The 26,407-nt window shown below is 41.3% G+C and overlaps 1 protein-coding gene across 4 annotated transcripts in view; it reads right to left on the reverse strand.

Annotated features, from left to right (window-relative positions):
- KIF24 (kinesin family member 24) overlaps positions 1-26,407 on the reverse strand; it is a 185,323-nt gene that overhangs the window by 44,461 nt on the left and 114,455 nt on the right. For all 4 annotated transcript variants that reach the window (XM_033935497.1, XM_033935505.1, XM_033935478.1 and 1 more), the window contains 3 exons: positions 18,890-18,977; positions 10,457-10,578; positions 153-258 (listed from right to left, as the gene is read on the reverse strand). In XM_033935497.1, coding sequence (XP_033791388.1) covers positions 153-258; positions 10,457-10,578; positions 18,890-18,977 — 316 coding nt within the window. The remainder of the gene's footprint in view (positions 1-152; positions 259-10,456; positions 10,579-18,889; positions 18,978-26,407) is intronic.

The raw sequence follows: 26,407 nt of genomic DNA on the forward strand, positions 1-26,407 counted from the left end.
TTTACCTAATTTATTTTATACTTTTATTTGGTCATTTTACAGCTGTTATGCTGCTAATGAAGTTGTCAATATATCTGATGTACACCACTTTGGGTGAATCTCTTCTTAAAGGCAGTTGTTTACCAATAAATAAACAAAATAAGATAACTTACAGCTAGAAGACTCTGATTTATTTCAGCCCCTTCCATCTTTGTTTGCTTGTCAGATTCCCTGGCATCAGCTGCTCTTTCACTACCAGCCAAATCAATAAAAGAGATTCTGCAGAAAAATTAAACATTAGTAATTAATTTTTACTCTTTCCCACCGAAAGAAATGTTGGAAAGAAATTTGGTATTATGAGCCACAAAATGTCTGCTTATCTGTCTGAGAGCAAAATAATTCTCCAAAAATGTAATGAAATAGGACTAAATGTGGCATGGAGAACTCACACATTGTTAAAAAGTGGGCCAGATCAGATCAGATGTTCTCCTAAAAATAAAATATTTTACTATGAGGGCAAGACATCCTCCTCTTGAGTTTTCTGCATAGGGTTACAATTTTATAGCCTGGTGGATGATGATGATGGAAGCCAGGTTTCTGTGAGGAATAGGGAGTCCAAGTTATCCTTCAAGATCCAGTCCCTTATTAAGGTGGCTTTGTTTCTAACTGATCTGATGTTGGTGTAAGCACTTGATAGATGAAGAAAACTGTTAGAATAATAAGTAGACCCGCAAGGTATGGTTGAAAGTACTGGAGTTTTTCTTGATTTATGCTTTGGTTTATTTTGAGAGGTGGGTGTAAGGGAGTATGAGAAAAATACGATTTGGGTGCTGTGCGGGTAAAGTTATACGCTTGGGTTTCGAGACGAGTGAGCGGAAAAAAAAGTAATAGGGAATAATTAATATCCATAATAGCACTCAGAATACAACTCCAAGGGGAGATGGGAGGGTCTGTGAAAATTTTCAGCCTGCTATTCTCATAGAACACCTGCTAAAGGTAAGTAGCTCTGCTTTCTCCAAGGACAAGCAAGCTGGTAATTCTCACAGCTCGGAATCCCTAGCTACCAGGGTAACTGAAAACAACAAGGCCAGGCAAAAAGGGACTTCAAATGTCGAGGACGGAGATACAGTTAACCCGATAAAACAAATTTTTAAATTGTGTAGGTTTAGTCTAGAATAGAAAAGAAATGAGCCTAGGAGGGGTGGACTTGGGTTCTAGACACTAAACAAATTCTGCAGGACTCTCTGACTGAACCAGCAGTCATGTCAGGAATTCTGCAAGATGCGAATGTGTGGCCAGAAGCCCATGTTGCAGTTTTGCAAATCTGCTTTTTGGAGGCTAATCTCAAGTGGGTTACCATGCTCTTGACATTATGAGTCTTGACATCACCCCCAAGAGTCAGCTCAGCCTGGATATACGTGAAGGAGATGCACTAGTCAATTACATAAGAACATAAGAATTGCCATACTAGGACAGACTGAAGATCCATTAAGACCAGTATCCTGTTTCCAACAGTGGCCAACCCAGGTCCCAAATACCTAGCTAGATCCCATGTAGCAAAACAGATTCTATATTGCTTATCCTGGGAATAAGCTGTGGATTTCCCCAAGCCAGCTCAATAATGGCCTATCGACTTCTCTTTTAGGAAATGATCCAAACCTTTTTTAAACCCTGCTACACTAACTGATTTCACCACATTCTCCAGCAATGAATTCCATAGTTTAATTACACATTGTATGAATAAATATTTTCTCTGATCTGTTTTAAATCTACTATTTAGTAGTTTAATTGCATGTCCCCTAGTCCTAGTATTTTTGGAAAGAGTGAACAAGCAATTCACATCTACCCTTTCCACGCCACTCATTATTTTATAGACATCCATCATATCGCCCCGAGCCATTTTCTCCCGAGCCTTAGCTGCTTTAGCCTTTCCTCATAGGGAAGTTGTCCCATCCCTTTTATCATTTTTGTCACTTTTCTCTGCACCTTTTCTAATTCCGCTATATCTTTTTTGAGATACTGCGACCAGAACTGAATACATTATTTGAGGTGCAGCCATACCCTAGAGCGATACAAGGGCATTGTAACATTTTCATCTTTGTTTTCCATTCCTTCCTGATAAGTTAACAAATAGCACAGTTACTTACCGTAACAGTTGTTATCCAGGTACAGCAGGCAGATATTCTCAACAGTGGGTGACATCACCGATGGAGCCCCGCAGCGGAGAGCCTCACAAGCACACTTGCTTGAAGATCTTTGTAAGAGCTTACGAGTGCTGCACTGCGCATGCGCGAGTGCCTTCCCGCCCGAGTGAGGGCGTGCGTCTCCTGTGAGGTACCTCAGTTCAGATAGCCAACCAGGGGAGGAGGGTGGGTTGTGAGATATCTGTCTGCTGTCCCTGGATAACAACTGTTACGGTAAGTAACTGTGCTTTATCCCAGGACAAGCAGACAGCATATTCTCAATAGTGGGTGACCTCCAAGCTAAACATAATGGGATGGAGGGAGAGTTGGCAAGTTATGAGAAAAGATTTTGTAAAACAGACTGGCCAAATGGCCATCCCTTCTGGAGAAAGTATCCAGACAGTAATGAGAGGTGAATGTATGAACCGAGGATCAAGTGGCAGCCTTGCAGATTTCCTCAATAGGAGTTGATCTGAGGAAAGCTACAGACGCCGCCATTGCTCGAACTCTGTGGCCCATGACTCGACCCTGCAGAGGGAGACCAGCCTGAGCATAGCAGAAAGAGATGCAAGCAGCCATCTAGTTGGATATGGTTCGCTTTGAGACAGGATGCCCCAACTTATTTGGATCGAAGGAGATGAAAAGTTGTGGGGCTGTTCTGTGAGGTTGAGTGCATTGCAAGTAGAAAGCCAAGGCATGCTTACAGTCCAAAGTATGGAGCGCCACTTCTCCAGGGTGAAAATGAGGCTTTGGAAAAAATACTGGAAGAACAATATATTAATTGATGTGAAATTCTGAAACAACTTTAGGCAAGAATTTTGGATGAGTACGGAAGACTGCCTTGTCATGGTGGAAAACTGTGAAAGGTGGATCCGCACCCAAAGCTTGTAACTCACTGACTCTTCGAGCAGACGTGATGGCAATCAGGAAAACTACTTTCCAAATAAGGTACTTCAGATGAGCCTTATCAATTGGTTCAAATGGAGGCTTCATCAATTGAGCCAGTACAACATTGAGATCCCAGACCACTGGAGATGGTTTGAGTGGTGGATGAACATTAAAAAGTCCTTTCATAAAGCGGGAAACCACAGGGTGTGCAGACAGAGGTTTCCCATCAATATTTCCCTTTACTAAAACCATGTTGGCTTTTGCTCATTAATCCATGTGTACGTATATGTTCTGTCATTTTGTTCTTTATAATAGTCTCTACCATTTTGACCGGTACCAACATCAGACTCACCGGTCTATAATTTCCCGGATCACCTCTGGAATCCTTTTTTAAAAATCAGCATCAAATTGGCCACCCTCCAGTCTTCCGGTACCATGCTGGTTTTTAAAGAAAAATGACAAATTACTAACAATAGCTCTGTAAGTTCATTTTTCAGTTCTATCAGCACTCTGGGATGTATACCATCTGGTCCAAGCGATTTGCTACTATAGCTACTCTCAATCGATTTAGGTCAAAGGAAACAGAAAGCTAGGTGGATTGTCTATGGGCTCTAGTTCATTCCACATTGAAGGCTAAGGCTCGCTTGCAGTATGCTTTCACCAGGATGAGTGTGAGGTATTGGGAAAAATATTAGCAGAACTGATTAAGATAGAACTCTGTCATGACTTTGAGAAGGAAGTTCAGACATGTGCAGAAAACTACTCTGTTTTGATGAAATTTAATGTAAGGTGGGTCCAGCTACTAGAGTCCGAAGCTCACCGACTCTACGAGTTGATGTGACTGCCACCAAAAATACTACTTTCCAGGTCAAAAACTTCAGATGACAGGAATCAAGTGGCTCAAAAGGAGTTTTCATCAGTTTGGCAAGAACCAAGTTGAGATCCCATGATTCTGTAGCAGGTATGATAGGGGGCTTTGTCAATAATAAACCTCTCATGAATTGAACAACTAGAGGCTGTGCAGAGATGAGCTTACATCCTACATGGGAATGATAAGCACTAATTGCATTGAGGTGGTTTTCAAACCAAACCAGACTCGGAGAGGTGCAGGAAGTAATCAAGCAGTTTTTGTATAGGGCAAGCAAAAGGATGTACAGCCAGGGTAGGATTAATTCTTCGCTGGGCCCCCTACCCATGGCCCTACCCACTCCCCACCCCTCCCATAGTCTCTGCAAATGCCCTCAATACCTAGCAGACTGCAGCTGTAAGATCTGAGCTAACTCCTCCCCAACGATAGCTCGGTACTGCTCATCAGAAATAGGCATCAGCAAAGGCTTGGGGGCCAGTTCATGGGCAGCCTGAGAAAGCAGTGTAAAACTGGATGCAGTGAACTGGTTGTTCAGCCATTTCTGCAAGGGCACCTTCACTATAAAGAGGGATTGATCCTCTTGATGCTGATGCTTCTCGGTTATTGGAGCTACTAACGCTTCTTGGCCTTTCCTGACGATCAGCATTGTGGTCCTTTGGTACCAAAGAGAATGATGTTGATCCCGCATGCACCCTCAGTGTTGGGTCTGATGCAGATTGATCCCGACTAACAGTGCCTGATGTTAAGTGAGGTGGAGGCCCTCTCGATGCCGGTGCACTCCCAGTGTTACTTGGTGCCTGGAGAACCATTGATGTCGATGCTTCAAATGTCAAAGTTGATAGTCCATACTTAGAGGAGCCAAGCAGTTTCCCTTATTGAATTTGCTGAGCCTTCTGGGTTCTGATCTGCATTTTCAAACACTTCTTAGGGACATGAGCAGGTTGAAGGCACCTGATGTGCTGGTCCATAGCCAAGATGACCCAATTATATTGGGTACATTTCCTGAAGTCACTGGAGGTCTTCTTGGACATCACAAAAAGGATTGCAGCTAAATCAAACTCCTCAATGATGAGCTGAAAAAGGGGCAGACTCAAACTGAGGATGAGGCCCTGGTCCAAAAATAAAAGGAAACTTTAAAAGATTGGCAAAAAACTAAGAAAACTATAAAGGATAGACCAAAAGAGGGTAAAAAATAACATTAAAGACAAATAGCAGCAAAGAGATACCGAAGGGAATCTTACTATGCACACGAAATGTCACTGAGGAGAGAACGGTGGATGTGTCCTCTTAGCTCCGTAAATGAAAAAAAAAACTTTAGACATCTCTGCTCAGGTATGCATGGTACGGTCCTTCTAGATTTTTCTAATATTACAGCTAGTAAGCTCTGTGCTGGGCTTCATCAATGACATGAGCCAGCTGTGAGAATTACCGACCTGCTTGTTCACAGAGAATATTATGAATGGTGGTAGATGCGTTGAACAGTCTGCCGGTAGAAGTGGTGGAGACAGAGACTGTCTGATTTCAAGAAAGCCTGGGATAGGCACGTGGGATCTCTTAGAGAGAGGAAGAGATAATGGAGGCTCAGGAGTAATCTAAGGAAATACTTTTTTACAGAAAGGGTGGTAGATGCATGGAACAGTCTGCCGATAGATGTGGTGGAGACAGAGACTGTCTGATTTCAAGAAAGCCTGGGATAGGCACGTGAGATCTCTTAGAGAGAGAGGAAGAGATAATGGTTACTGTGGATGGGAAGACTGAATGGGTCATTTGACCTTTATCTGCCATCATGTTTCTATGTTTCTAAAATTAGTAGCTGAGAAGGTAAGGAAAAAGAGATTAGGTTCATACCTTGATGATTGCTTTTCCAGTAGATAGGAATGGTATGCTGATTTAAATATAGAGAATGACAGTCACTGTTTCCGTGGATAACTGCAGGAAAATTAGTATCTATCTCAACCTCAGTCCTTCTACACCAGCATTCTTCAATGCATGGCTTGAGGGTCAAAGGTTATGTCCATTCATACTCTGATTCTTCCCTCTCTCCTTAAAGAATGACATGAGGATGTTTTCCTGCAGTTATCCTTGGGGACAGTGCCAGTGATAGTGACAGTGACAAATGCTATGTCCATTTTCACGAGCATATTGCTGAAAGATGTCAATCACAGCTTTTGAAACCTCCTCCTTCTCCCAGGAGTCTGCAACCTCCTTCAGTTCATTCCAAAGCACATAAGAGTTCTAGAGTAAAAGACAGGTGAAGGAGGGACACGAGAAACTCCCTGAAACAGGGTTCTGATCTGCTCATATAACGTTAAAACAGTCAATAATTAAACTGTAAACTGTAATGTATACCATTGAACAGTAAAATACAGCCAAACCTCGGTTTGCGAGTAACCCGGTTTGCGAATGTTTTGCAAGACGAGCAAAACACTCAGCAAACTTTTGACTTGCAAACCGAGTGTTGATTCGATTTGCGAGCATCCCCCCCCCCCCCCCCCGATAACCGGCATCGTTTCCCCCCCCCGCTCGCAAAGGCCCTCTCGCTCCAACCGGTACCCCCGCCCCCGTGCGAACCGGCCCCCCCCCCCGCCCAAACAACTTAAACTTACGCCCCCCGGTCTGGCACCGGCACGTAGGCACAGATCGTGCTGGTGCCTAGAAGATCTTCCGGCTTCTGCCTGCCTTGAGCATGCATCTGCGCATGCTCAAGGACTTCTAATTCTCCCTCTCGCCGAGATTCTTGTTTTTTTTTCTTGTTTTAAATGTCAGCAGTAATGTTTTATAAATGATACGGTGATCGATAGGGAGCCAATGGGCTTTAATCAAGAGGGGAATGACATGGTTGAATTTCTTGGCCTTAAATATGATCGTAACAGCAGTATTCTGGACTATCTGTAGACTTCTAATCTCTTTTTTTGTAATTCCCTAGTACAATGCATTACCATAGTCCAGGCAAGAGATAACCAAAGAATGAATAAGAATATTTAAGGCAGAATTATCAAGGAGGTTAGCCAGAGAACGAATCATACGGAGTCAATAAAAACATTTTTGAACTACAGTGCTTATATGGTCATGAAAGTTGAGGTTCTCATCTAGGGTAATTCCTAAGAGTTTGATTCAGTTGACTAATTGAACTGGAAAAGAAATGAATTTGATTGGGGAGATCAGAGAAGACCCTTTCTTAGTAGGAAAAACCATTGCTTTGGTTTTATTGATGTTAAGTGATAACATATTAATGTTAAGCCATTCATGTATTTTTTCCAGCTTTTGATTGATATTGGAGACGTCTTTGAGATTATCCAAGTTAATGGGATGAATTAGTTGGATATCGTCGGCACAGGCATAGATAGTGAAGCCAATTGACTGTTCAAGGGTAATCAGAGGAGCAAGGAAAATATTGAAGAGGAGGGAGAAAAGTATTCCATGCTTTGGCATAAGATGAAAGAGTAGACAGTTTCTTGGCCTTCAGTAGGGTGGTAATGACCACTTCTGAATATCCTTTCTTGGCTAGTGCCGCGTGCTCAAGAGCTATGCTGTAAGAATGAAGTGACCCAGATCTTCTAGAGCAGTGGTCTCAAACGCAAACCCTTTGCGGGGCCACATTTTGGATTTGTAGGTACTTGGAGGGCCGCAGAAAAAATAGTTAATGTCTTATTAAAGAAATGACAACTTTGCATGAGGTAAAAGTCTTTATAGTTTATAAATCTTTCCTTTAACAGTTAAAGGAAAGATTTATAAACTATAAAGACTTTTACCTTATACAAAATTTTTTCTGCGGCTCTCCAAGTACCCTATTTTTTCTGCAGCCCTCACATTTAAAGTTTAATATCTTTCCTTTCTCAAAACTGACACATTTCAGTCACTATATTGAAAATAAAATCATTTTCCCTACCTTTGTTGTCTGGTGACTTTATTTTTCTGTGCATTTAACTATGTTTCCAGGGTCTTCTTGTCCTTTGACTGGTTTTCTCTCCGTCTTCACTTTCTGCCTTGCATCCATCTTTTGGGGTTTGGAACATTTGAACGGAGTTTGGAATTGATTATCGCATGGAAATGTACTAACTACAGGTCACAGTGTATTCCATTGAGTGGATCTGGGTCTCCTGAAGCAGACCACGAAACGGGGCCACGTTGAGACCCCTTAAAGATCAAGACATCGAAAATCCATATCTACATGTTATATCCATGAGATAAGTGTATTAATGTTCCAGCGAGATTTATTGAAATATTAGAATCAACAATTTTGAAATATCAAGACAAGTTTTACACTTTTTACCAGTGTTCAGAGAGAGTGATCATTTAAACAAGACATGAAATGACTGGACGGTAAACTCTTACCCTAAGAGAGGGTTTTCACCCCCTTTTCAGAGTTTCACTTTTCTGAGCATATTTTTCTTTTTTAGTTCAATTATTTTATTGAATATTTTGAGAAATACAAGAAGCAGTTCAAATACATAGAATCAGAGTAAAAAACATTTGGTATAGTAAGGGTCCATATCTACAATCAATTGTATAGAACCAAAGCCATGGAAAAGATCCAGAGTACTGGAACTGCTTATGAAGGATAAGAGAAATAAGGTGAAGAAAAGGCAAGAAAAGAAGAAGAAAGAAAGAACAGGTAGAAAAGGAAAGGAAGGGAGGAAGAAAGAGAAAAAGGAAAAAAAAAAGAAAGAAAGGAAGACAGGAGTGTCTACGGGACAGAGTGAACATATGAATCTAAGAATGTCCAGGGACCGTTCTTGATTGCAACACGCTTGGGAACCGCGGGATTTTTTCCACCGACAAACTCAGCAGTTTATGTCGGGCTCTTATTCACTTTATTTATATATATATCTTTTCTAAATTAATCTCCGCTCCTGACGAAGTGGCGAAACGGAGCTCTGTCGAGTGGTGATATTTATTAGTGATTCTTTAAGTTGTGATACACTTGGACATTTGATTGGGCTCTCTCCGAGCCAGTGTATGAGTGTGTGTATATGTGTGTGAGTGTTTAGCATTTGCTAGCTACGTATTTATTATCTATTATTTTTGCTTGGTGCGCATGTGTGTGCGTTTGTGGTGCTTATAACTTATGGTTAGTGAGAATTGCACTTGCACTTGAAACGGAAGGATTTGCATTTGCACCTCATATTTATCTTCACATTTATATTTATAAGTGTTTTTCATGGTGCTATAGACTGCATTTGCACTTTATGTTTCATTCTTGCCATATATTTTGCATTCCATGAAGTATCTTGCACCTTGTATTTCTTTGATATTTATTGATTAGGTATTTATTCATTCATGGTGCTATAGGTTGCATTTGCACTTTATGTCTTATTTCAGCCACACATTTTTGTACTTTATGAAGCACCTTGCACTTTGTATGATTATTTATTAAGTATTTATGTATTTATCTTTCTTATCTGCACTTTACACATAAACACTGTTATTTTATATATTTTTTATATGCATATTTATAGTATTTATTATTGCTGCATGTATTAGAAAAAATTTTTTTTCACAAGGTGTGTTTTTAGGGAAAGTATGTATGTGTTGCCCATTTAACCCCTTTTCCTTGGTGTAAAAAAGTCTATTTAGTTTTGGGAGGCTGTGGAATGCAGTATGCATTCTTAGATACACATGGACTATATGATGTATGAGGCTATTCTCATTTGGACTGCGGTCTGGTGCTGGTCACCTCTTGAGTTACTGCCTGAGCCAGAGGTTCACGTTCATTCACTTATGAAGGGCTCATACTGATGTCCATTATTTATTAATTTGTAGATTTGCCCCATCTCCTTAGACTTTTCTCCCCCAGGGATCAGGTGTGTTAGCCAATTTTACATTATTCTTATTACTTTTTGGATATTATTGGCTATTATCCATTTAGGGTTTTTTACTTGTGCTAAATATCTGTGTGACATAAATACACGAGGCGAGTCTCTTTCAAATGAATGGAAATTCCAGAGTAAGAGGGCATAGAATAAGGTTAAGATGTGATAGGCTCAAGAGTCATCTAAGGAAATACTTTCTTCCAGAAAGGGTGATAGATTCATGGAATAGTCTCCTAGTAGAAGTGGTAGAGACAAAGAATGTGTCTGAATTCAAAAAAGCGTGGGACAGGCACATGGGTTCTCGTAGGGAGAAACATGATGGCAGATAAAGGCCAAATGGCCTATCTAGTCTGCCCATCCGCAGGAACCATTATCTTTCTCTATCCGAGAGATTCCATGTGCCTATCCCAGGCCCTTTTGAATTCAGACATAGTCTCTTGTCTCCTCCACCACCTCTTCTGGGAGATTGTTCTATGCATCTACCACCCTCTCTGTAAAAAAGTATTTCCTTAGATTACTCCTATCATCTCTTAACTTCATCCTATGCCCTCTCATTGTAGAGTTTCCTTTCAAATTAAAGAGACTTGACTCAGGTAGTGGATGCTGTGGATGGGCAGACTAGATGAGCATTTAGTCTTTATTTGCCATCATTTTTCTCTGTTTCTTTTATTCTAAAGAGGATATAAATAGTTTGAATTAGATATGAGTTTGGTTTTCATCCTCACCTCCCAAACATTCTCCTTGATGCATTTTTAATCTGAATCTGAATAACAGCATGAGAGCGTGAAGAGTCAGAATTCACTCCAGTAGCACCAGTACTACGTTCCCTGCTGCCTCTCATTATCACCTAAAAGTAAAAAGAAAAAAAAAAAGAATATGCAAAAAGGACTAAGTACATGAGCATGCAAACTGATTTAAATCTGGTTGGAGTACTGTAAAACTAAATTTTGATAATCAAACTCTTGTACATATCTTAGAATCAGTAGATTGCAGATTGTTATAAATGGTGATATATAAGCATTATAATAAACAAACAATACACAATGCAATTAAACAAAACAGCCTAGGCAGAGGGGGAAACTAGAAGTAGAGGAGCATGGGGGTAAATTATCACTTATGGGTTTATATATACAGTATGTACATACAGAGTTCCTGGCATTTGCACCATCCATATACAGTCATGTGAACAAATTAGGACACCCCATGAAATATTCAGTTCTTTCTTAAGAAATGTTCAGTTATCGATGTCAAATCTTTTTTTTAATTTATCGCTGGAAAAGAAAGTGATGTAATACCATGATAAAGCTTACCATTCCCTCCCTAACCCCAGATCCTACTTTTCCCTCTCTTGGAAACCTTCTCTGATCTAACGTTGTAACCCTTCTTCCATAACTCTTTTTGTAATCCGCTTTGAACCGAAAGGTAATGGTGGAATAGAAATCTGTAATGTAAAGTAATGTAATTGCAGGTAAACAACAAATATTTTCCTTGATTTACTCATGCAACAAAAGATTTCCACAAAAATGTGTATTCTAACTGAGGAATATATTAGGACACCCTAATAGCTAGTGTTACCCCCTTTGGCTGAAATAACTGCAGTGAGACGCTTCTTGTAGCCATATACTAGTCTCTGACATCTGTCTGAGGAAAGTTTGTCCCCACTCCTCAATGCAGAATTCTTTCAGTTGCGAGATGTTTGAGGGGTTTCTTGCAAGTACAGCCCGTTTTAAATCACCCCTCAGCATCTCAATGGAATTAAGATCAGGGCTTTGTCTCGGCCACTCCAGGACTCTCGTTTTCAGCCAATCCTTGGTGGATTTACTGGTATGTTTTGGGTCATTGTTGTGTTGCAGGGTCCAGTTCCGTTTCGACTTTAATTTTCTTTTAGATGATCTCACATGTTTCTCAAGCACCCTCTGATACACGGTAGAATTCATGGTGAATTGTATAATAGTATGCTGGTTAGGTCCTGCTGCAAAGCATCTCCAAGCCATGACACTTCCACCTCCATGCTTCACAGTTGGTATGAGGTTCTTTTCCTGGAATGCTGTATTTGGTGTAAGCCAAACATGTCCCCTTTTCTGGTGTCCAAATAATTCAATTTTAGACTCATCTGTCCATAGAACACTATTTCAGAAGTCCTGGTGTTTGTATATGTTCTTTCTGGCAAACTTCAGTCTGGCCTTGATGTTTCTCTTAGAGAGCAAAGGTTTCCTCCTTGCATACCTACAATGAAAGTTAGATTTGTTCAGTCTCTTTCTGATTGTAGAAGCATGCACTTTGACATCAACAGTAGCAAGAGCCTGTTGTATGTCCCGTGATGACCTTTTAGGATTTTTGGAGACTTCTTTTAGCAACTTGCAATCTGCTCTGGGGGTCAACTTGCTTGGACAGCCAGACTTGCGCATGTTGGCAGTTGTTTGGAAAGTCCTCCATTTGTACACTGTTTTCCGTACCGTGGAATGGCTATTGTCAAATTCTTTCGAGATTTTTTTAAGTCCCTTACCAGACTTATAAGTTGCTACAATCTTCTTTCTGAAGGCCTCAGACAGCTCTTTTGATCTCACCATGGTGTTCACTCTCACCACAGCAGTTAGGAGCACACCAAACTAAATGTCTAAGGTTTAAGTAGGGCAAACCTCCTTCAAAATGCTGAGTAACAATGTTCTAATCATGTGCTCCTGATGTGATACACCTGTGTGTGATTTCAGCCACTTTAAGTGGGAGGATATGTAGGGGTGTCCTAATTTATTCCTCAGTTAGAATACACATTTTTGTGGATATCTTTTGTTTCATGAGTAAATCAAGGAAAGTTTTTGTTGTTTACCTGCAATTACTCAGACCTCATACACCCTGGACACTACTCACATTGCTTTTATGCTCATTACTGGGGTGGTGTATTCATCATTTGTCTGATATGCATTAATTTTCTGCTGTGTGATAATTAATGTGCAAAAAAAGGTGTGTACAACAAGAAGCAGCACTTAACTTTAGACGGTTACTCAACCGTTTCACTGCTTAGTTTCCTCAGGGGCCACGCCACTTCATTCACAAAGGTTCTTCACCACACCGCATAACAGCCTTCATATTTAAGAAATATTGCAGGTAGCATACTTATCTGTGATCCGGTGTTTGTTGAAGGCTGTTGTGCGGTGTGGTGAAGAACCTTTCTGAATGAAGTGTCACAGCCCCTGAGGAAACTAAGCAGTGAAACGGTTGAGTAACCCAGAAGAGCTCAGAATGGTTTTACATGAATTTATTCAGATACTCAAGCATTTTCTCCTGTCTGTCCTGGCAGGCTCACAATCTATCTAATGTACCTGAGGCAATAGTGGGGATTAAGTGACTTGCCAAGGGTCACAAGGAGAAGCATGGGTTTGAACCACAACCCCAGGGTGCTGAGGCTGTAGCTTTAACCACTGCGCCACACTCTCCCCTGGAAAATCAAATTGCTCTGAAATTAGAATGCTCATATTAGGATGCTAAGGAAAGATGGAAGACTGAGTGCACACCACAAAGCCAGGAAGAAGATGTGGATGGAGCCGGCTAAGTGATTAAATTCAACTCCTGCAAAGACGCTGAAATAAGATATGGTAAAGCCGCAGACTTAAACACAGATCTACTAGGAATATACATAAATTCAAATTAATATTCCCTTCTATTAGAGGAATTCAAACTTTAGGTAGGCTCTCGTACTCTTTGGCATTTACTATGGTGAAAATCTGGAATGATCTCTCTTCAGATATTAGAACTCTCTGTTCACTGACTTGCTTTAGAAAAACCCCGAAAACGTATCTGTTTAAGAAATTTCTTGCAAATGGTCACTAAAAATTGGAAGAATATTGCCCGATTAAATTTCACTTTTTGGTGGAATTCATTATGCTTGTGTTATAAATATGAGAAAATGAATTCTGAACTAATGGGTAATAACAAGTTGTTTAATCTGACATGGGGGCCATTGACCAATTTTATTAATTTTAATTAAATGGTTTATTCCTATTACTGGTTTGATTTGCACATCCAGGGAAGGAGAGGGAGGGAGGGAGAGGGATCTTATATTAGGATTTGTTTATTAACTACTTGTATGTACTGGTGTAAGGTTTTATTGAATACATTTGAATCAGGGTGGGTGGGAGGGGGTGAAAATGGTTTTCTCATGTATTTATTGATAGATGTAAGTGCTGTTTTTCAAACTACTTGTATGTATTCCTTTATGTACTGTTTTTAGACTGAAAAATGAATAAATATTTAAAAAAAAAATTTTCTAACTGATAACTGAAAGATGATGTATCTGTTCAGAATTTTCTAGTTGATGACTGAATGTTGATATTTACTGATTTTCTCCTTAAGTTAAGTTTTGTTAACCGGTTCAAGTCCCTCAGGGGAATGACCTGGTATATAAGACTAAAGATTAGATTAGATCTGTGGATCATCCCCAGGTTCCAAAACCCTAGAGCAGGGGTGTCCAACCATTTGGCTTCCCTGGGCCACATTGCCTGAAAAAAATGTTTCTGGGGTCGCACAAATGCGCAAACGCTGCAGCAAGACAGAGAAGGGGGGAGCCGACAAGACGGTAAACACCCGGGAGCAGCAGAGGAAAACACTGCATCGTCCTTGAGCGGGGCTGCACAAAATACTTCATGGGGCCGCAGGTTGGACACCCCTGCCCTAGAGGGATCCACAGATTCAGCACACAGTCCCTGATCTCCAGTTACGGAAAGCGCTGTGACTGTAAATAAAGGGTCAGCTAGCTGGTCATCATCATCAGGATCTCTCAGATCAGAATCAGCGGCTGACTGAGATGAGGACATATCCATAGAAGCTAAGCCACTAAGAGATGCATCTGATGCGGAGCGGGACTGTGCAGGGGAAGAACACCAGCTTTGAAACTCATTCAAAAAATGTTTCATAAATTCAGAGAAAGCCTCCGGCTCTTGGGGCATAGAGTCACCCTTTGATGACTTAGGCTGCGGAGGGTCTGCTACCAGGTGCATGGAACTAGCAGATGTGCCAACCCTGAAAATAAAGGCGGCCGCCTCACTGGGCTAGCGCCAAGCACTTAGTCACCTGCTTCAACATGGGAGAGGCTACGCTGGATGCTGTTGCATTTCCCGGGCACGCCACACAGCACATGGCGCAAGGACGCTCTTTAGGTGCTAAATTTGCAGAATCCTGGCAAGAATTCACATCAGGAGAGCCCGAGGACTCCATCCCAATAGGATTTCAGGCAAAAACTGCAGTTTTGGAGAAGCAGGGAGCTTTTGAAAAAAAAAAAGATTGCTAAAAATCCAAGATGGCTGCAATTAAGAAATTTGCACCAAAAATGTAATTGTTTCTTACATTAAACAAACTTCAAAAATGGCAATTTTAGGATTTTACAGGTGACGGAACACAGGGAGACATGCAGAAACCCTCAAAACTTTGAATTTCAAACCTCCCACTATTCACCTCACAAACTGTGACCTGTGCTGAAAATGTGCTGCAGCCTGTCTCAGCTCTCTTTCAGTAGCTGGATTCAGAAAATCACTGCCTCATGCTGGGAATGTCTCTGCAAGGCTGATCTTCAGGCTTCCAGTCAGACCCTATGCCTGACTGTACCTCCACCCCTGCGGACCGACAGACGCGCTCAGGAATAGGCGGAGGTGAGAAGATGCAGCCGGCAACCTGCGAGACACTGCCAATGGATGCCAATGGATGCCAAACAGCTTGCGCTCGAACCCTCATTCGGCAGAAGGAGAAAGATGGAATGGTCCCAAGCTCCTATGAAGTAAACGCAAGCTGGCTGACAGGTAACACCAGGGACTGGCCTGTCAGCTGCACACCGAAGTCTGTGAAATCTTAATGTAGGCAGAGCTGAATAATCGCTCCGAGCACCAGAAACCCCCAAAAAGGGACAAAAATACACTGAATAAAATAATAAATTGTGGAGAGAAGAACAAACACACTTCTGCAGGCACGCGTGCAAAAGGGAAAATTGTAAGTGGTGCTAAGGAGCCCAGTGAAGTACATCAGAGGCACAAAGAAAAAACCCAGAGTGGATTCCTTCTGCAAACGGCACATGGCCGTGGGGACACTACCCATCTCTCTAGAATGCCTCACCTATTGCATTATAAATACAAAAGTTGGGAAAGAAAGGAAAGGGGTTGTTAGGTGACTTCAACCTGCCAGTTGCAGACTGGAAAGTTCTGTCAGAAGAGTTGGAAAGAAGTAGAGAAATTATGGATACCTTTTCAAGGGGCTCTGCTTAGACAAATGGTGACAAAATCCACAAGGGAAAAAGTTATACTGTGTCTAGTCCTCAAAAATGGGGAGAGTGGGGAAGTTGCAATCAAACAGTTTGGTTTGATGTAACAGCTAAAGTGGAGAGTAGCCATACATATCTCAAAGTCCTAGTTTTCAAACATGCGGACTTTAGAAAAATGAGGGAGTACCTGAAGAAAGAGCTGAAAGGATGGTAGGGCTCGGTGCTCGGGCCGCTGCTATTTAATATATTCATAAATGATCTAGAAACAGGGACGAAGTGTGAGATAATAAAATTTGCAGACAACACCAAACTATTTAGTGGAGCTCGGACCAAAGAGGACTGCGAAGAATAGCAAAGGGACTTGAACAAACTAGGGGAATGGGTGACGAGATGGCAGATGAAGTTCAACATTGAGAAATGTAAAGTATTGCATGTGGGAAGCAGAAACCTGAGGTACAACTATACAATGGGAGGGATGTTATTAAATGAGAGTACCCAAGAAAGGGACTTGGGGGTAATGGTGGACATGACAATGAAGCCGACGGCACAGTGCGCAGCGGCTGCTAAGAGAGCAAATAGAATGCTAGGTATAATTAAGAAGGGTATTACTACCAGAACGAAATAAGTTATCCTGCCGTTGTATCGGGCAATGGTGCACCCGCATCTGGAATATTGCATCCAATATTGGTCGCCGTACCTTAAGAAGGACATGGCGTTATTCGAGAGGGTTCAGAGGAGAGCGACACGTCTGATAAAAGGGATGGAAAACCTTTCATACGCTGAGAGATTGGAGAAACTGGGTCTCTTTTCCCTGGAGAAGAGGAGACTTAGAGAGGATATGATAGAGACTTACAAGATCATGAAGGGCATAGAGAGAGTAGAGAGGGACAGATTCTTCAAACTTTCAAAAAATAAAAGAACAAGAGGGCATTCGGAAAAGTTGAAAGGGGACAGATTCAAAACAAATGCTAGGAAGTTCTTCTCTACCCAACCTGGAATGCGCTTAAAGAGGACGTAATAGGGCAGAGTACGGTACTGGGGTTTAAGAAAGGATTGGACAATTTCCTGCTGGAAAAGGGGATAGAAGGCTATTAATAGAGGATTACTGTACAGGTCCTGGACCTGTTGGGCCGCCGTGTGAGCAAACTGCTGGGCACGATGGACTTCAGGTCTGACATTGCAGAGGCATTGCTTATGTTCTTATGTGGAGAGTGATGAGGAAAAAGTAAATGTGTTAAACAAGTACTTTTGTTCTGTACTCACGGAAGAAAACCCTGAAGGACTACAATTGGCTGCCAAAGTTACACATGAGAAGGGAGTGGATACCACATTGTTCACAGGAGTAAGTATTTATAAACAACTAGAAAAATTAAAGGTGGACAAAGCAATGAGACCGGACGGGATCCATCCCAGCAAAGCCTTCGACATGGTTCCTCATAAGAGGCTCCAGAATAAACTTGATGGACTGAATTTAGGACACAAAGTTGTGAACTGGATTAGAAACTGGTTGACGGACAGATGTCAGAGGGTGGTGGTTAATAGAATTCGCTCGAAGGAAGGGTAAGTAATGGAGTGCCTCAGGGATCAGTGCTAGGGCCGATTCTATTCATTATATTTGTGAATGATATTGCCGAAGGGTTAGAAGGTAAGGTTTGCCTTTTTGCGGATGATAGAAAGATTTGTAATAGGGTGGACACTCTAGAAGGAACAGAAAACATGGTGAAGGATCTCCAAAAGTTAAAAGAATGGCCTAAGGTCTGGAAACTAAAATTCAATGCAAATATATGCAAAGTGATGCATTTGGAGAGTAAAAATCCAAGGAAGCCATATGTGCTGGGAGGTGAGAGGCTAATATGCACTGAAGGGAAGAGGGACCTTGGAGTGATAGTGTCTGAGGATCAGAAGGTGTAAAATAGTGCGACAAGGTAGTGGCTGTAGCCAGAAGAATGCTAGACTATATAGAGGCATAACCAGTAGAAGAAAGGAGGTGTTCATGCTTCTGTACAGGTCACTGGTGAGGCCCCCACTTGTAGTTTTGTGTTCAATTTTGGAGACCTTATCTGGCAAAGGATATAAGAAACTTGAAGCGGTCTAGTGAAAGGCAACAAAGGTGATAGGAGGTTTGAACCATAAAATGCACAAGAAGAGACTGGAAGACCTTAATGTGTATACTCTAGAGCAGTGGTTCCTAACCCTTTCCTGGAGGACAACCAGGCCAGTCGGGTTTTTGGGATAGCCCTAATGAATATGCATGGGGCAGACTTGGATGCATGTTACTTCCATTATATGCAAATCTCTCGCATACATATTCATTAGGGCTATCCCAAAAACTAGACTGGCATAGTGGTCCTCCAGGACAGGGTTGGGAACCACTGCTCTAGAATACAGGTGAGATATGAAACAGACATTTAAATACTTAAAAAGGTATTAATATAGAACCAAATCTTTTCCGGAGAAAGGAAAATGGTAAAACTAGAAGACATAAATTTGAGATTGTGGTGAATGGAGGTGTGTCGGACCCATTCCCTCTGGGAAGGGGCACGAGACAGGGTTGCTCCCTTTCTCCACTCCTATTTCTTCTATCTTTGGAGCCCCTAGCCCAGGGGTAGGGAACTCCGGTCCTTGAGAGCCATATTCCAGTCGGGTTTTCAGGATTTCCCTAATGAATATGCCTTGAAAGCAGTGCATGCAAATAGATTTCATGTATATTCATTGGGGAAATCCTGAAAACACGACTGGAATATGGCTCTCGAGGACCAGAATTCCCTACCCCAGCCATTCAGATTTGTCAAGACCCTGTGTTAGAGGGACTGCATGTGGGTTGCCATGAGTTCCGCAAAAGCATGTTCACCAACGACATGCATATGTCAAGAATATACTAAACAGATGACAGCAAATGGAATAGCAAACTTACCTCTAGAAGTAGGCACACATTATCCACTTCAATTTCACGCAGTCCCACAATCTGTACAACGTGCTTGCCATCTTCTCTAGCAAAAAGCCTATAAATAGATAAATATTTACTTTTAAAGGTCAAATAAACCAGATCCTGTTTTACCCATTCTTAAAAGGAGCAAGGTTGTTGAGCTTTTTTTTTATATATATATATATATATATATATATAAATTACTATAACTATAAACTATATATAATACACTGGAGGAGAGAATATTGTGAGTTACCTAAACCACTTACACAGAAAAAGATTAACCAATACAGACACTAATTTACTGTCTCTCTAAAAATGGACCAGCCAATATTCAGGTGGCGATGGCCAACGTTTTTTTTTGGGTTTCTTTAAACACTGTCACTGGCTAGATTAGCCCTGGATATTCAGTGCTGGGCCATGTCCAGGCACTGGTGCTGAATATCTAAGGCCCTGACTGAATATTGGCCAGGATCCGTATAACTTATTTTGAGCTTAAAAACTCTCTCTATCCCCCTCCCTCCTATCTTCTCCCCCTCTAGCTCATGAGCATCAATCTCTCCCCCCCTTATCCTGCCCCTTGCGGCTGCACTTGCAGAATGGCAGCCACAACCTCTTGTGGTAGCTCGTGGTACTTTAAAAAAGCTTTCCCTGGTGTCTACTGCACCCCCCGCCCACCCCACTGAACCAATCCCCCCACCCCACTGAATCAATTCCCTTGTCCTTCAGTGTAATAAAATAATTTCCCAGTGTCTAGGGCAGTATTTCTCAACTCGATCCTGTTACTTTCCAGTCAGGTTTTCAAGATATCCACAATGAATATGCATGAAAAACATTTGCATATAATGGAGGCAGTGTATGCAAATCAAGTTTATGCAAATTCAATGTGGATATCCTGAAAATCTGACTGGCAAGAGGGTACTTCAGGATCGAGTTGAGTAACACTGGTCTAGGGCACTTCCCAAGCTGTCCCCTACCCACTACTTTTTTTTTTTTTTTAAACATTGTTGTTTAGGGCACCCTGCTTTACCTGACCCCTTCCAGGTCTTATGTTAAGGCAGCAGGAGTAATTCCTATTCACTTCTGCTTCTGGTGCCACCATCTTGGAAAATGGTGGTGCCCAGACCTGCCTAATAGTCTTTGCTCAGAAGCAAAATAAGGGAAAAATTCCCTTATGTGGCAGACTGACCCTGACTAGTGCATCCCAGAATATTTTTTAAATACCACAGATTTTAACAATTCCTATTCAGAGACACTCCAAATTCCCAAAAATGGCAGTGGCACATCGAGTCCTTGGTTTTCGTATTTACTGCTGACTTACTGCTGCAGTACTGCTGAATTTTGGCAGCTATATTAATGATAAACTTAACAATTAATTTGATCATTAGTTATCACTGACCTAACTACATTTATATCACCTTAAACTGTAGGCTGAGCTGTCTTTTACAGCAGTTTCTCTAACATTTCTTTTGTCTATTTGTCTCAACTGCTTTTGATCTCCTACTAGAGAATGACACAGGGAAAAAAATCTGTCCCCGTCACTGCCCCGTCCGTAACCACTGTCCCCGAAGCATCCATACAAGCCTCAGTACTACAATATTTAGCTTATTCGTTCCTTATAAATCAAAGTTCTGGCTGATGAACTAGAGAAAGAGATGTTCAGCTGGCAGGGCTTTGTTTATAAACTTTTATCAACATAACTAATATACTATTTAATCCTAAAGCAAAAAAAGAAAAGGAATAAAATAGAATAGAATATAATTTTTTTTCTACCTTTGTTGTCTGGTTTCTGCTTTCCTCATCTTCTCATTCAATTCCTTCCATCCACTGTCTGTCTTTTCTCTGCATCTTCCATTTGCTCTGTTACTGTGCCTCTCCCTTCGTCCCCCTCCAATTGGTCTGGCACCCATCTTCTTCCCTCCGCTTCCCCCATAGTCTGGCATCTCTGTCTTCTTCCCTTCCAGCGTCTTCTCCCCACTCTCTGTTCCCCATTTCCCTTCAGCGTCTTCTCCCCATCACCACCCTTCCCTCTCACCATCTCACCACCCTTCAGCACCCCTCGCGCAGCCTGAGAATCTCCCTCCCTCCCCCTTACCTTCATGGCGCGTTAGTAAAGTAACTTGCAGTCGCATGCATCTGTGGGCGGAAGCTTCTCCTTTGACGCAGCTGGAAGTTGTGTCAGAGGAAAAGCTTCCGCCCACAGACGCACGCAACTGCAGGCAGGTTGGGCCGGCTTGAGCAAGTTACTTTACTAACGCACCATGAAGGTCAAGGGGAGGGAGGGAAATAGATTCGGCCAGTAGGTAGGAAGGAGGGCCGCACATGATCAGTCACCATGCGCATTCCCTCCCTTAACTGCGGGAACTCTTCATGCAATTTCTTCAACTTTCTAACACAAGAATCTATGCATTGTGTTATCCTGGCTCAATCCCATACTGCCATCACTGACTCACATGCCAACTTATAATTTCTAGTGAAGGTTTTCCTTCATCATGGTGATGAAAACTGACCAAAAAACATCCAGTTCATATGGCAGTTGACAAACTTACTTCCCAAGGAGCCAGCTTTCGGGTGTAGATTGAAAACTAAATGCCATACAAACTAATTATGCACAATCACCTACATACACAACACACAAGTAAACAGTGCATTCTGGAGTGACCTTTAAATATTGTCTAATCAAGCAGAAATTTGACACATGAGTGGATACCAAGTGGATAAAAATAAGCTTTGTGGAGACGAGATTTGACATTTTTTTTGCATACTACTGTGGACCACCCTAAAAGGGCAGTGTGGATATCCATCCTTCTACCCTTGATGAATACCTGCTACAGGAGAGTAACTTTACTTTCTCTGAGGACAAGCAGGATGGTAGACCTACAGTGATGGAAATCATTGGCTACCAGGATGTCTTAATGAAAAGAGGAATTGAAAAAAGGGCCTGATGAACAAGGCCCAAAATGCAAATTTTTATTTTTTAACACAGGCTGCCTGGAACAGAAACAAATGAACATAGACGAGTTTGATCTGACCAAACTAGCTTTTGCATCAGGAGTCCTGTTTTAGGCAATAGTAAGATGTAACATACATAGTAACATAGTAGATGATGGCAGATAAAGACCTGAATGGTCCATCCAGTCTGCCCAACCTGATTCAATTTAATTTAATTTTTCTTCTTCTTAGCTATTTCTAGGCAAGAATCCAAACAAATCCACATTGCAGATCTCCTCTATGGAGGCTGACCTCAAGTGGGCTACTGATGACTGGATGGACCATTCGGGTCTTTATCTGCCGTCATCTACTATGTTACTATGATGTAGGCATGGCTCTGACATTATGAGCTATGATAACCCTCCAGTATCATCTTGGCTTGGGTATGAATGAAGGAAATACAGTCTGTTTGCTAATTTTAAAGAGTGATTTACCAATGGCAGCCCGGGTGTGTGGCACAGCCTCAGCACCCATTCCTCTCATTCTCAAGATGCTTGTCAAAGCCAAGCAGGAGTTGGCCACCATGATACTCATAGCTCCTTGGTGGCCCATACAGCCTTGATTCTCTTTTCTACTTCAACTCAGTATCAAGGAATCAATACCTCTGCAGATTTTTCTATCTCTTCTTATGCAAAGTCATGGTTCTACACCTGACAGCTTGGTATCTCTCGGGCTGAATCCAACTGATCTTCATCTTTCTCAGTCTGTCAGACTCATTTTGGAAGCTTCTAGAAAACCAGCCACTCAGCAGTATTATTAGCAAAAGCAGACAAGTTTTTTCTTCCTGGTGTCTCCTTTATCACCAGGATCTGAAATCCATCTCTGTTTCATTAGTTTTTGATTATCTTCTTTATTTATCTGACTCTGGTCTCAAGTCTACATCCATTAGAATCCATCTCAGTGCTATCACTGCCTTTCATTAACCAGTGGATGGTAAATCACTTCTCACGTATGGGTGACGTCATCCACGGAGCCCCGGTATGGACACTTTAAAAGTGCATCGCCACTTTAAGAAACTTACAAAGTTAATTATAGCACGCACCCCACATGCACGAGTGCCTTCCCGCCCAACATAGGCACTCGTCTCCTCAGTTCTGTTTTTTCTGTGGAGCTAAGTTGTGTTTTCAAACGTTCTTCATTTTTTGCTTTCCTGCTCACGCGTATATATTTTTTTTTTCTTCTCTCGTTTCAAGTTTATTTAATTTCTTTGATTACTTCGTATAGTCCAAATCCAATGCGATTTACATAATTTCAAAAATTGAGTAAAATATTAAGAACTGACAAACATAACATTCACTACTAATACAGTAATACATATGAGGAGGAAGGTGGTTAACAGCAATTGACATAAATACAATTCTAAAAAAATAAAAGTATAAATAAAACCAGGGGAGGGTAAAGACACAGAAGGTTGGGGAACAGGTACCCACTTAATTCTATTAGATTGTCTTCCTGAAGCTATTATCGGTTATAACAAATCTATTGGAAAGCGTCCTTGAATAGCCAGCTCTTTAGAAGACTTTTAAACTTACTCAGTGATTTTTCTTCTCTTATATTAAATGGAAGTGAATTCCAGATATGTGGGGCTGTGGTGGAAAAGATCATATCTCTCCTAGAATATATAACTTTTAAGGAAGGCACTACTAGCAGAGCTTTATCTTCAGATCTTAAGGATTTTATGGTAGAGTATGGCATTAGATATCTTTCTAAAAATATGGGAGCTTTATTTATAAGTACTAGTTGATGCCCCGGCGTTGCACGGGTATTTAATTATAGCAATAACACTGTAAATGGATTCAAATAAAGATACTTTATAGTGGTGAATGAAATTATTTTTTTACAGCTTTATAAAAAGTACAATATTCAAATTATAATGTGAAATTTGACAAAATGAATACAATACAACTAACGCAAAACGTGATTATAAACAACATTTTTAGTTTCACCTCCAGGAGCAAGAACATATAAATTCTTGGGTAAACCCACCCTTGAGCAAGCAACATAGAGTTGTGGGCCGCGAGACCCCCAGAACATATCACCCCAGGTAGTGAGGGATCTGCATACCAAGTTTCGTTCAAATCGGTCAAGCCGGTTTTGAATTACTGTGAGAATGGCAGCTTTTTACATTTTTTTCCATTGACATGAATGGGTGAAATCTGATTTTCTGTTTGTAGCTCCGCCCACGTGTGCAGGTGGGCCGCGAGACCCCCCAGAACATATCACCCCAGGTAGTGAGGGATCTGCATACCAAGTTTCGTTCAAATCGGTCAAGCCGTTTTTGAATTACTGTGAGAATGGCAACTTTTTACATTTTTTCCATTGGCATGAATGGGTGAAATCTGATTTTCTGTTTGTAGCTCCGCCCACATGTGCAGGTGGGCCGCGAGACCCCCAGAACATATCACCCCAGATAGTGAGGGATCTGCATATCAAGTTTCGTTCAAATCGGTCAAGCCGTTTTTGCGTGATCGCGGCACATACACACACACACATACATACATACACACATACATACCTCCGATTTTATATATATAGATTTTATGTGTGAGTAAAGCTATTTTATAAATGATTCTATGGTTTACTGGTAACCAGTGTTTTTCCTTTAAAAGCGGTGTAACATGATCAAATTTTTTCTTTTTCGTAATTATTTTTATTGCAGTGTTTTGAAGAATTTGTATTCTGCATATTTCTTTTAAAGCAGCCCCTTTGTATAGGGCATTGCAATAATCGATTTTTGATATTACTAATGAGTGTATTAAAGTGTTTAATGCTGATTCATCTAGGAAAGCAGATAATGATCTGATCATTCTTAGCCTATAGAAACATGTTCTTACGAGTGAACTAACATGCTCATGATAACTGAGTTTTTGGTCTAATGTGACTCCCAGAATCTTCACCTTAGTAACTGTTTTAAGGTTAATTGTGTTCATAATTATGTTGGTTCCTAGTTTCTGTCCCTCCCTACATGGAAAGAACATGGTTTCTGTTTTGGAAGTATTAAGGGATAACTTATTGTCATGTAATCACCTAGCTATTTTTAAGAGTTTCTCATTAATTTCTGTGATATTTACAACTGAACTCATGTCTACAGGATAGAGAAGCTGTACATCATCTAGTACAAAAAAAAAAAAGCAGAAGAAAAATTAGTCTTTTATATTTCTCTGCCTCACTTTCCCTCGTAGGCACTTAGTTGGCAGGGCGGTTAGTTGGCGGGACCAGTGGAACAACTGATTCTGATCAGTGAAACAACTAAGGATGTGGTTTCAAATCCCACGCTATTCCCTGTGACCCTGTGCAAGTCACTTAATCTTCCACTGCCCCAGATACATTAGATAGATTATGAGCCCACCGGGACAGATAGGGAAAGTACCTGTATGTAAACCGCTTTGGGTATAGTTGTAAAACTACAAGAAGACGGTATATAAGTCTCAATCCCTTTCCCTCTTTCCCATCTTTTTGGGATCAAAAGAAACAAAAAGCTAGGAGAACTTTCTTTGGGCTTTAGTCCACTTCAGAGAGAAGGCCAACAATCACTTGCAGTCCAGAGTGTGCAGTGCACAGTCACCTTGATAGGCATGTGGCTTTGAGAAAATGTTGGCAGGACAATTGTCTGGATAAGACGGAATTCTAACACAACCTTAGAAAGGAACTTAAGACATAGGAGCCAACTTTCTAGAATGATTAGGGTGCTAAAACCATCATAAGTTACCCCTCCTTGAACAAAATAAAGGCATTTATTCAGTATTGTGAATGCTCAAGCACCCACTGCACTCACAGAGCTAGCATATATGATTTAAGATGCATTCACAATACGCAAAACTACTCTTCTGTTGTAAAACAGAATAAGTTGAATCAGCTACTGTAGTTCACTGATCTTGCATGCTGAAATGACCACCACTAAAAACAGAACCTTCCAGGTTAGGTACCTCAGGTGGCAGGTATCAAATGGTTCAAAGAGAAAGATCATAGAAACATAGAAGATGATGGCAGAAAAGGGCTACAGCCCATCAAGTCTGCCCACTCTGCTTACCCACCCCCTGTCTATGCCCTAATGACCCAATTTCCTTATCTTGACCCTCGTAGGGATCCCACATGGGTATCCCATTTATTCTTAAAGTCTGGCACGCTGTCTGCCTCCATCACCTGCACTGGAAGCTTGTTCTAATGATCAACCACTCTCTCTGTGAAGAAATACTTTCTGGTGTCGCCATGAAATTTTCCGCCTCTGAGTTTAAGCGGGTGCCCTCTTGTGGCCGAGGGTCCCTTGAGAAAGAAAATATCATCTTCCACTTCGACACGTCCCGTGAGGTACTTAAATGTTTCGATCATGTCTCCCCTCTCCCTACGTTCCTCAAGAGTGTAGAGCTGCAATTTGTTCAGTCTCTCTTCGTACGAGAGACCCTTGAGCCCCGAGATCATCCTGGTGGCCGTCCGTTGAACCGATTCAATTCTGCACACATCTTTACTGTAATGTGGCCTCCAGAATTGCACACAGTACTCCAGATGAGGTCTCAC

This window comes from Geotrypetes seraphini, chromosome 1 (assembly GCF_902459505.1).
Source record: "Geotrypetes seraphini chromosome 1, aGeoSer1.1, whole genome shotgun sequence".
In the NCBI taxonomy this organism is placed as follows: Eukaryota; Metazoa; Chordata; class Amphibia; order Gymnophiona; family Dermophiidae; genus Geotrypetes; species Geotrypetes seraphini.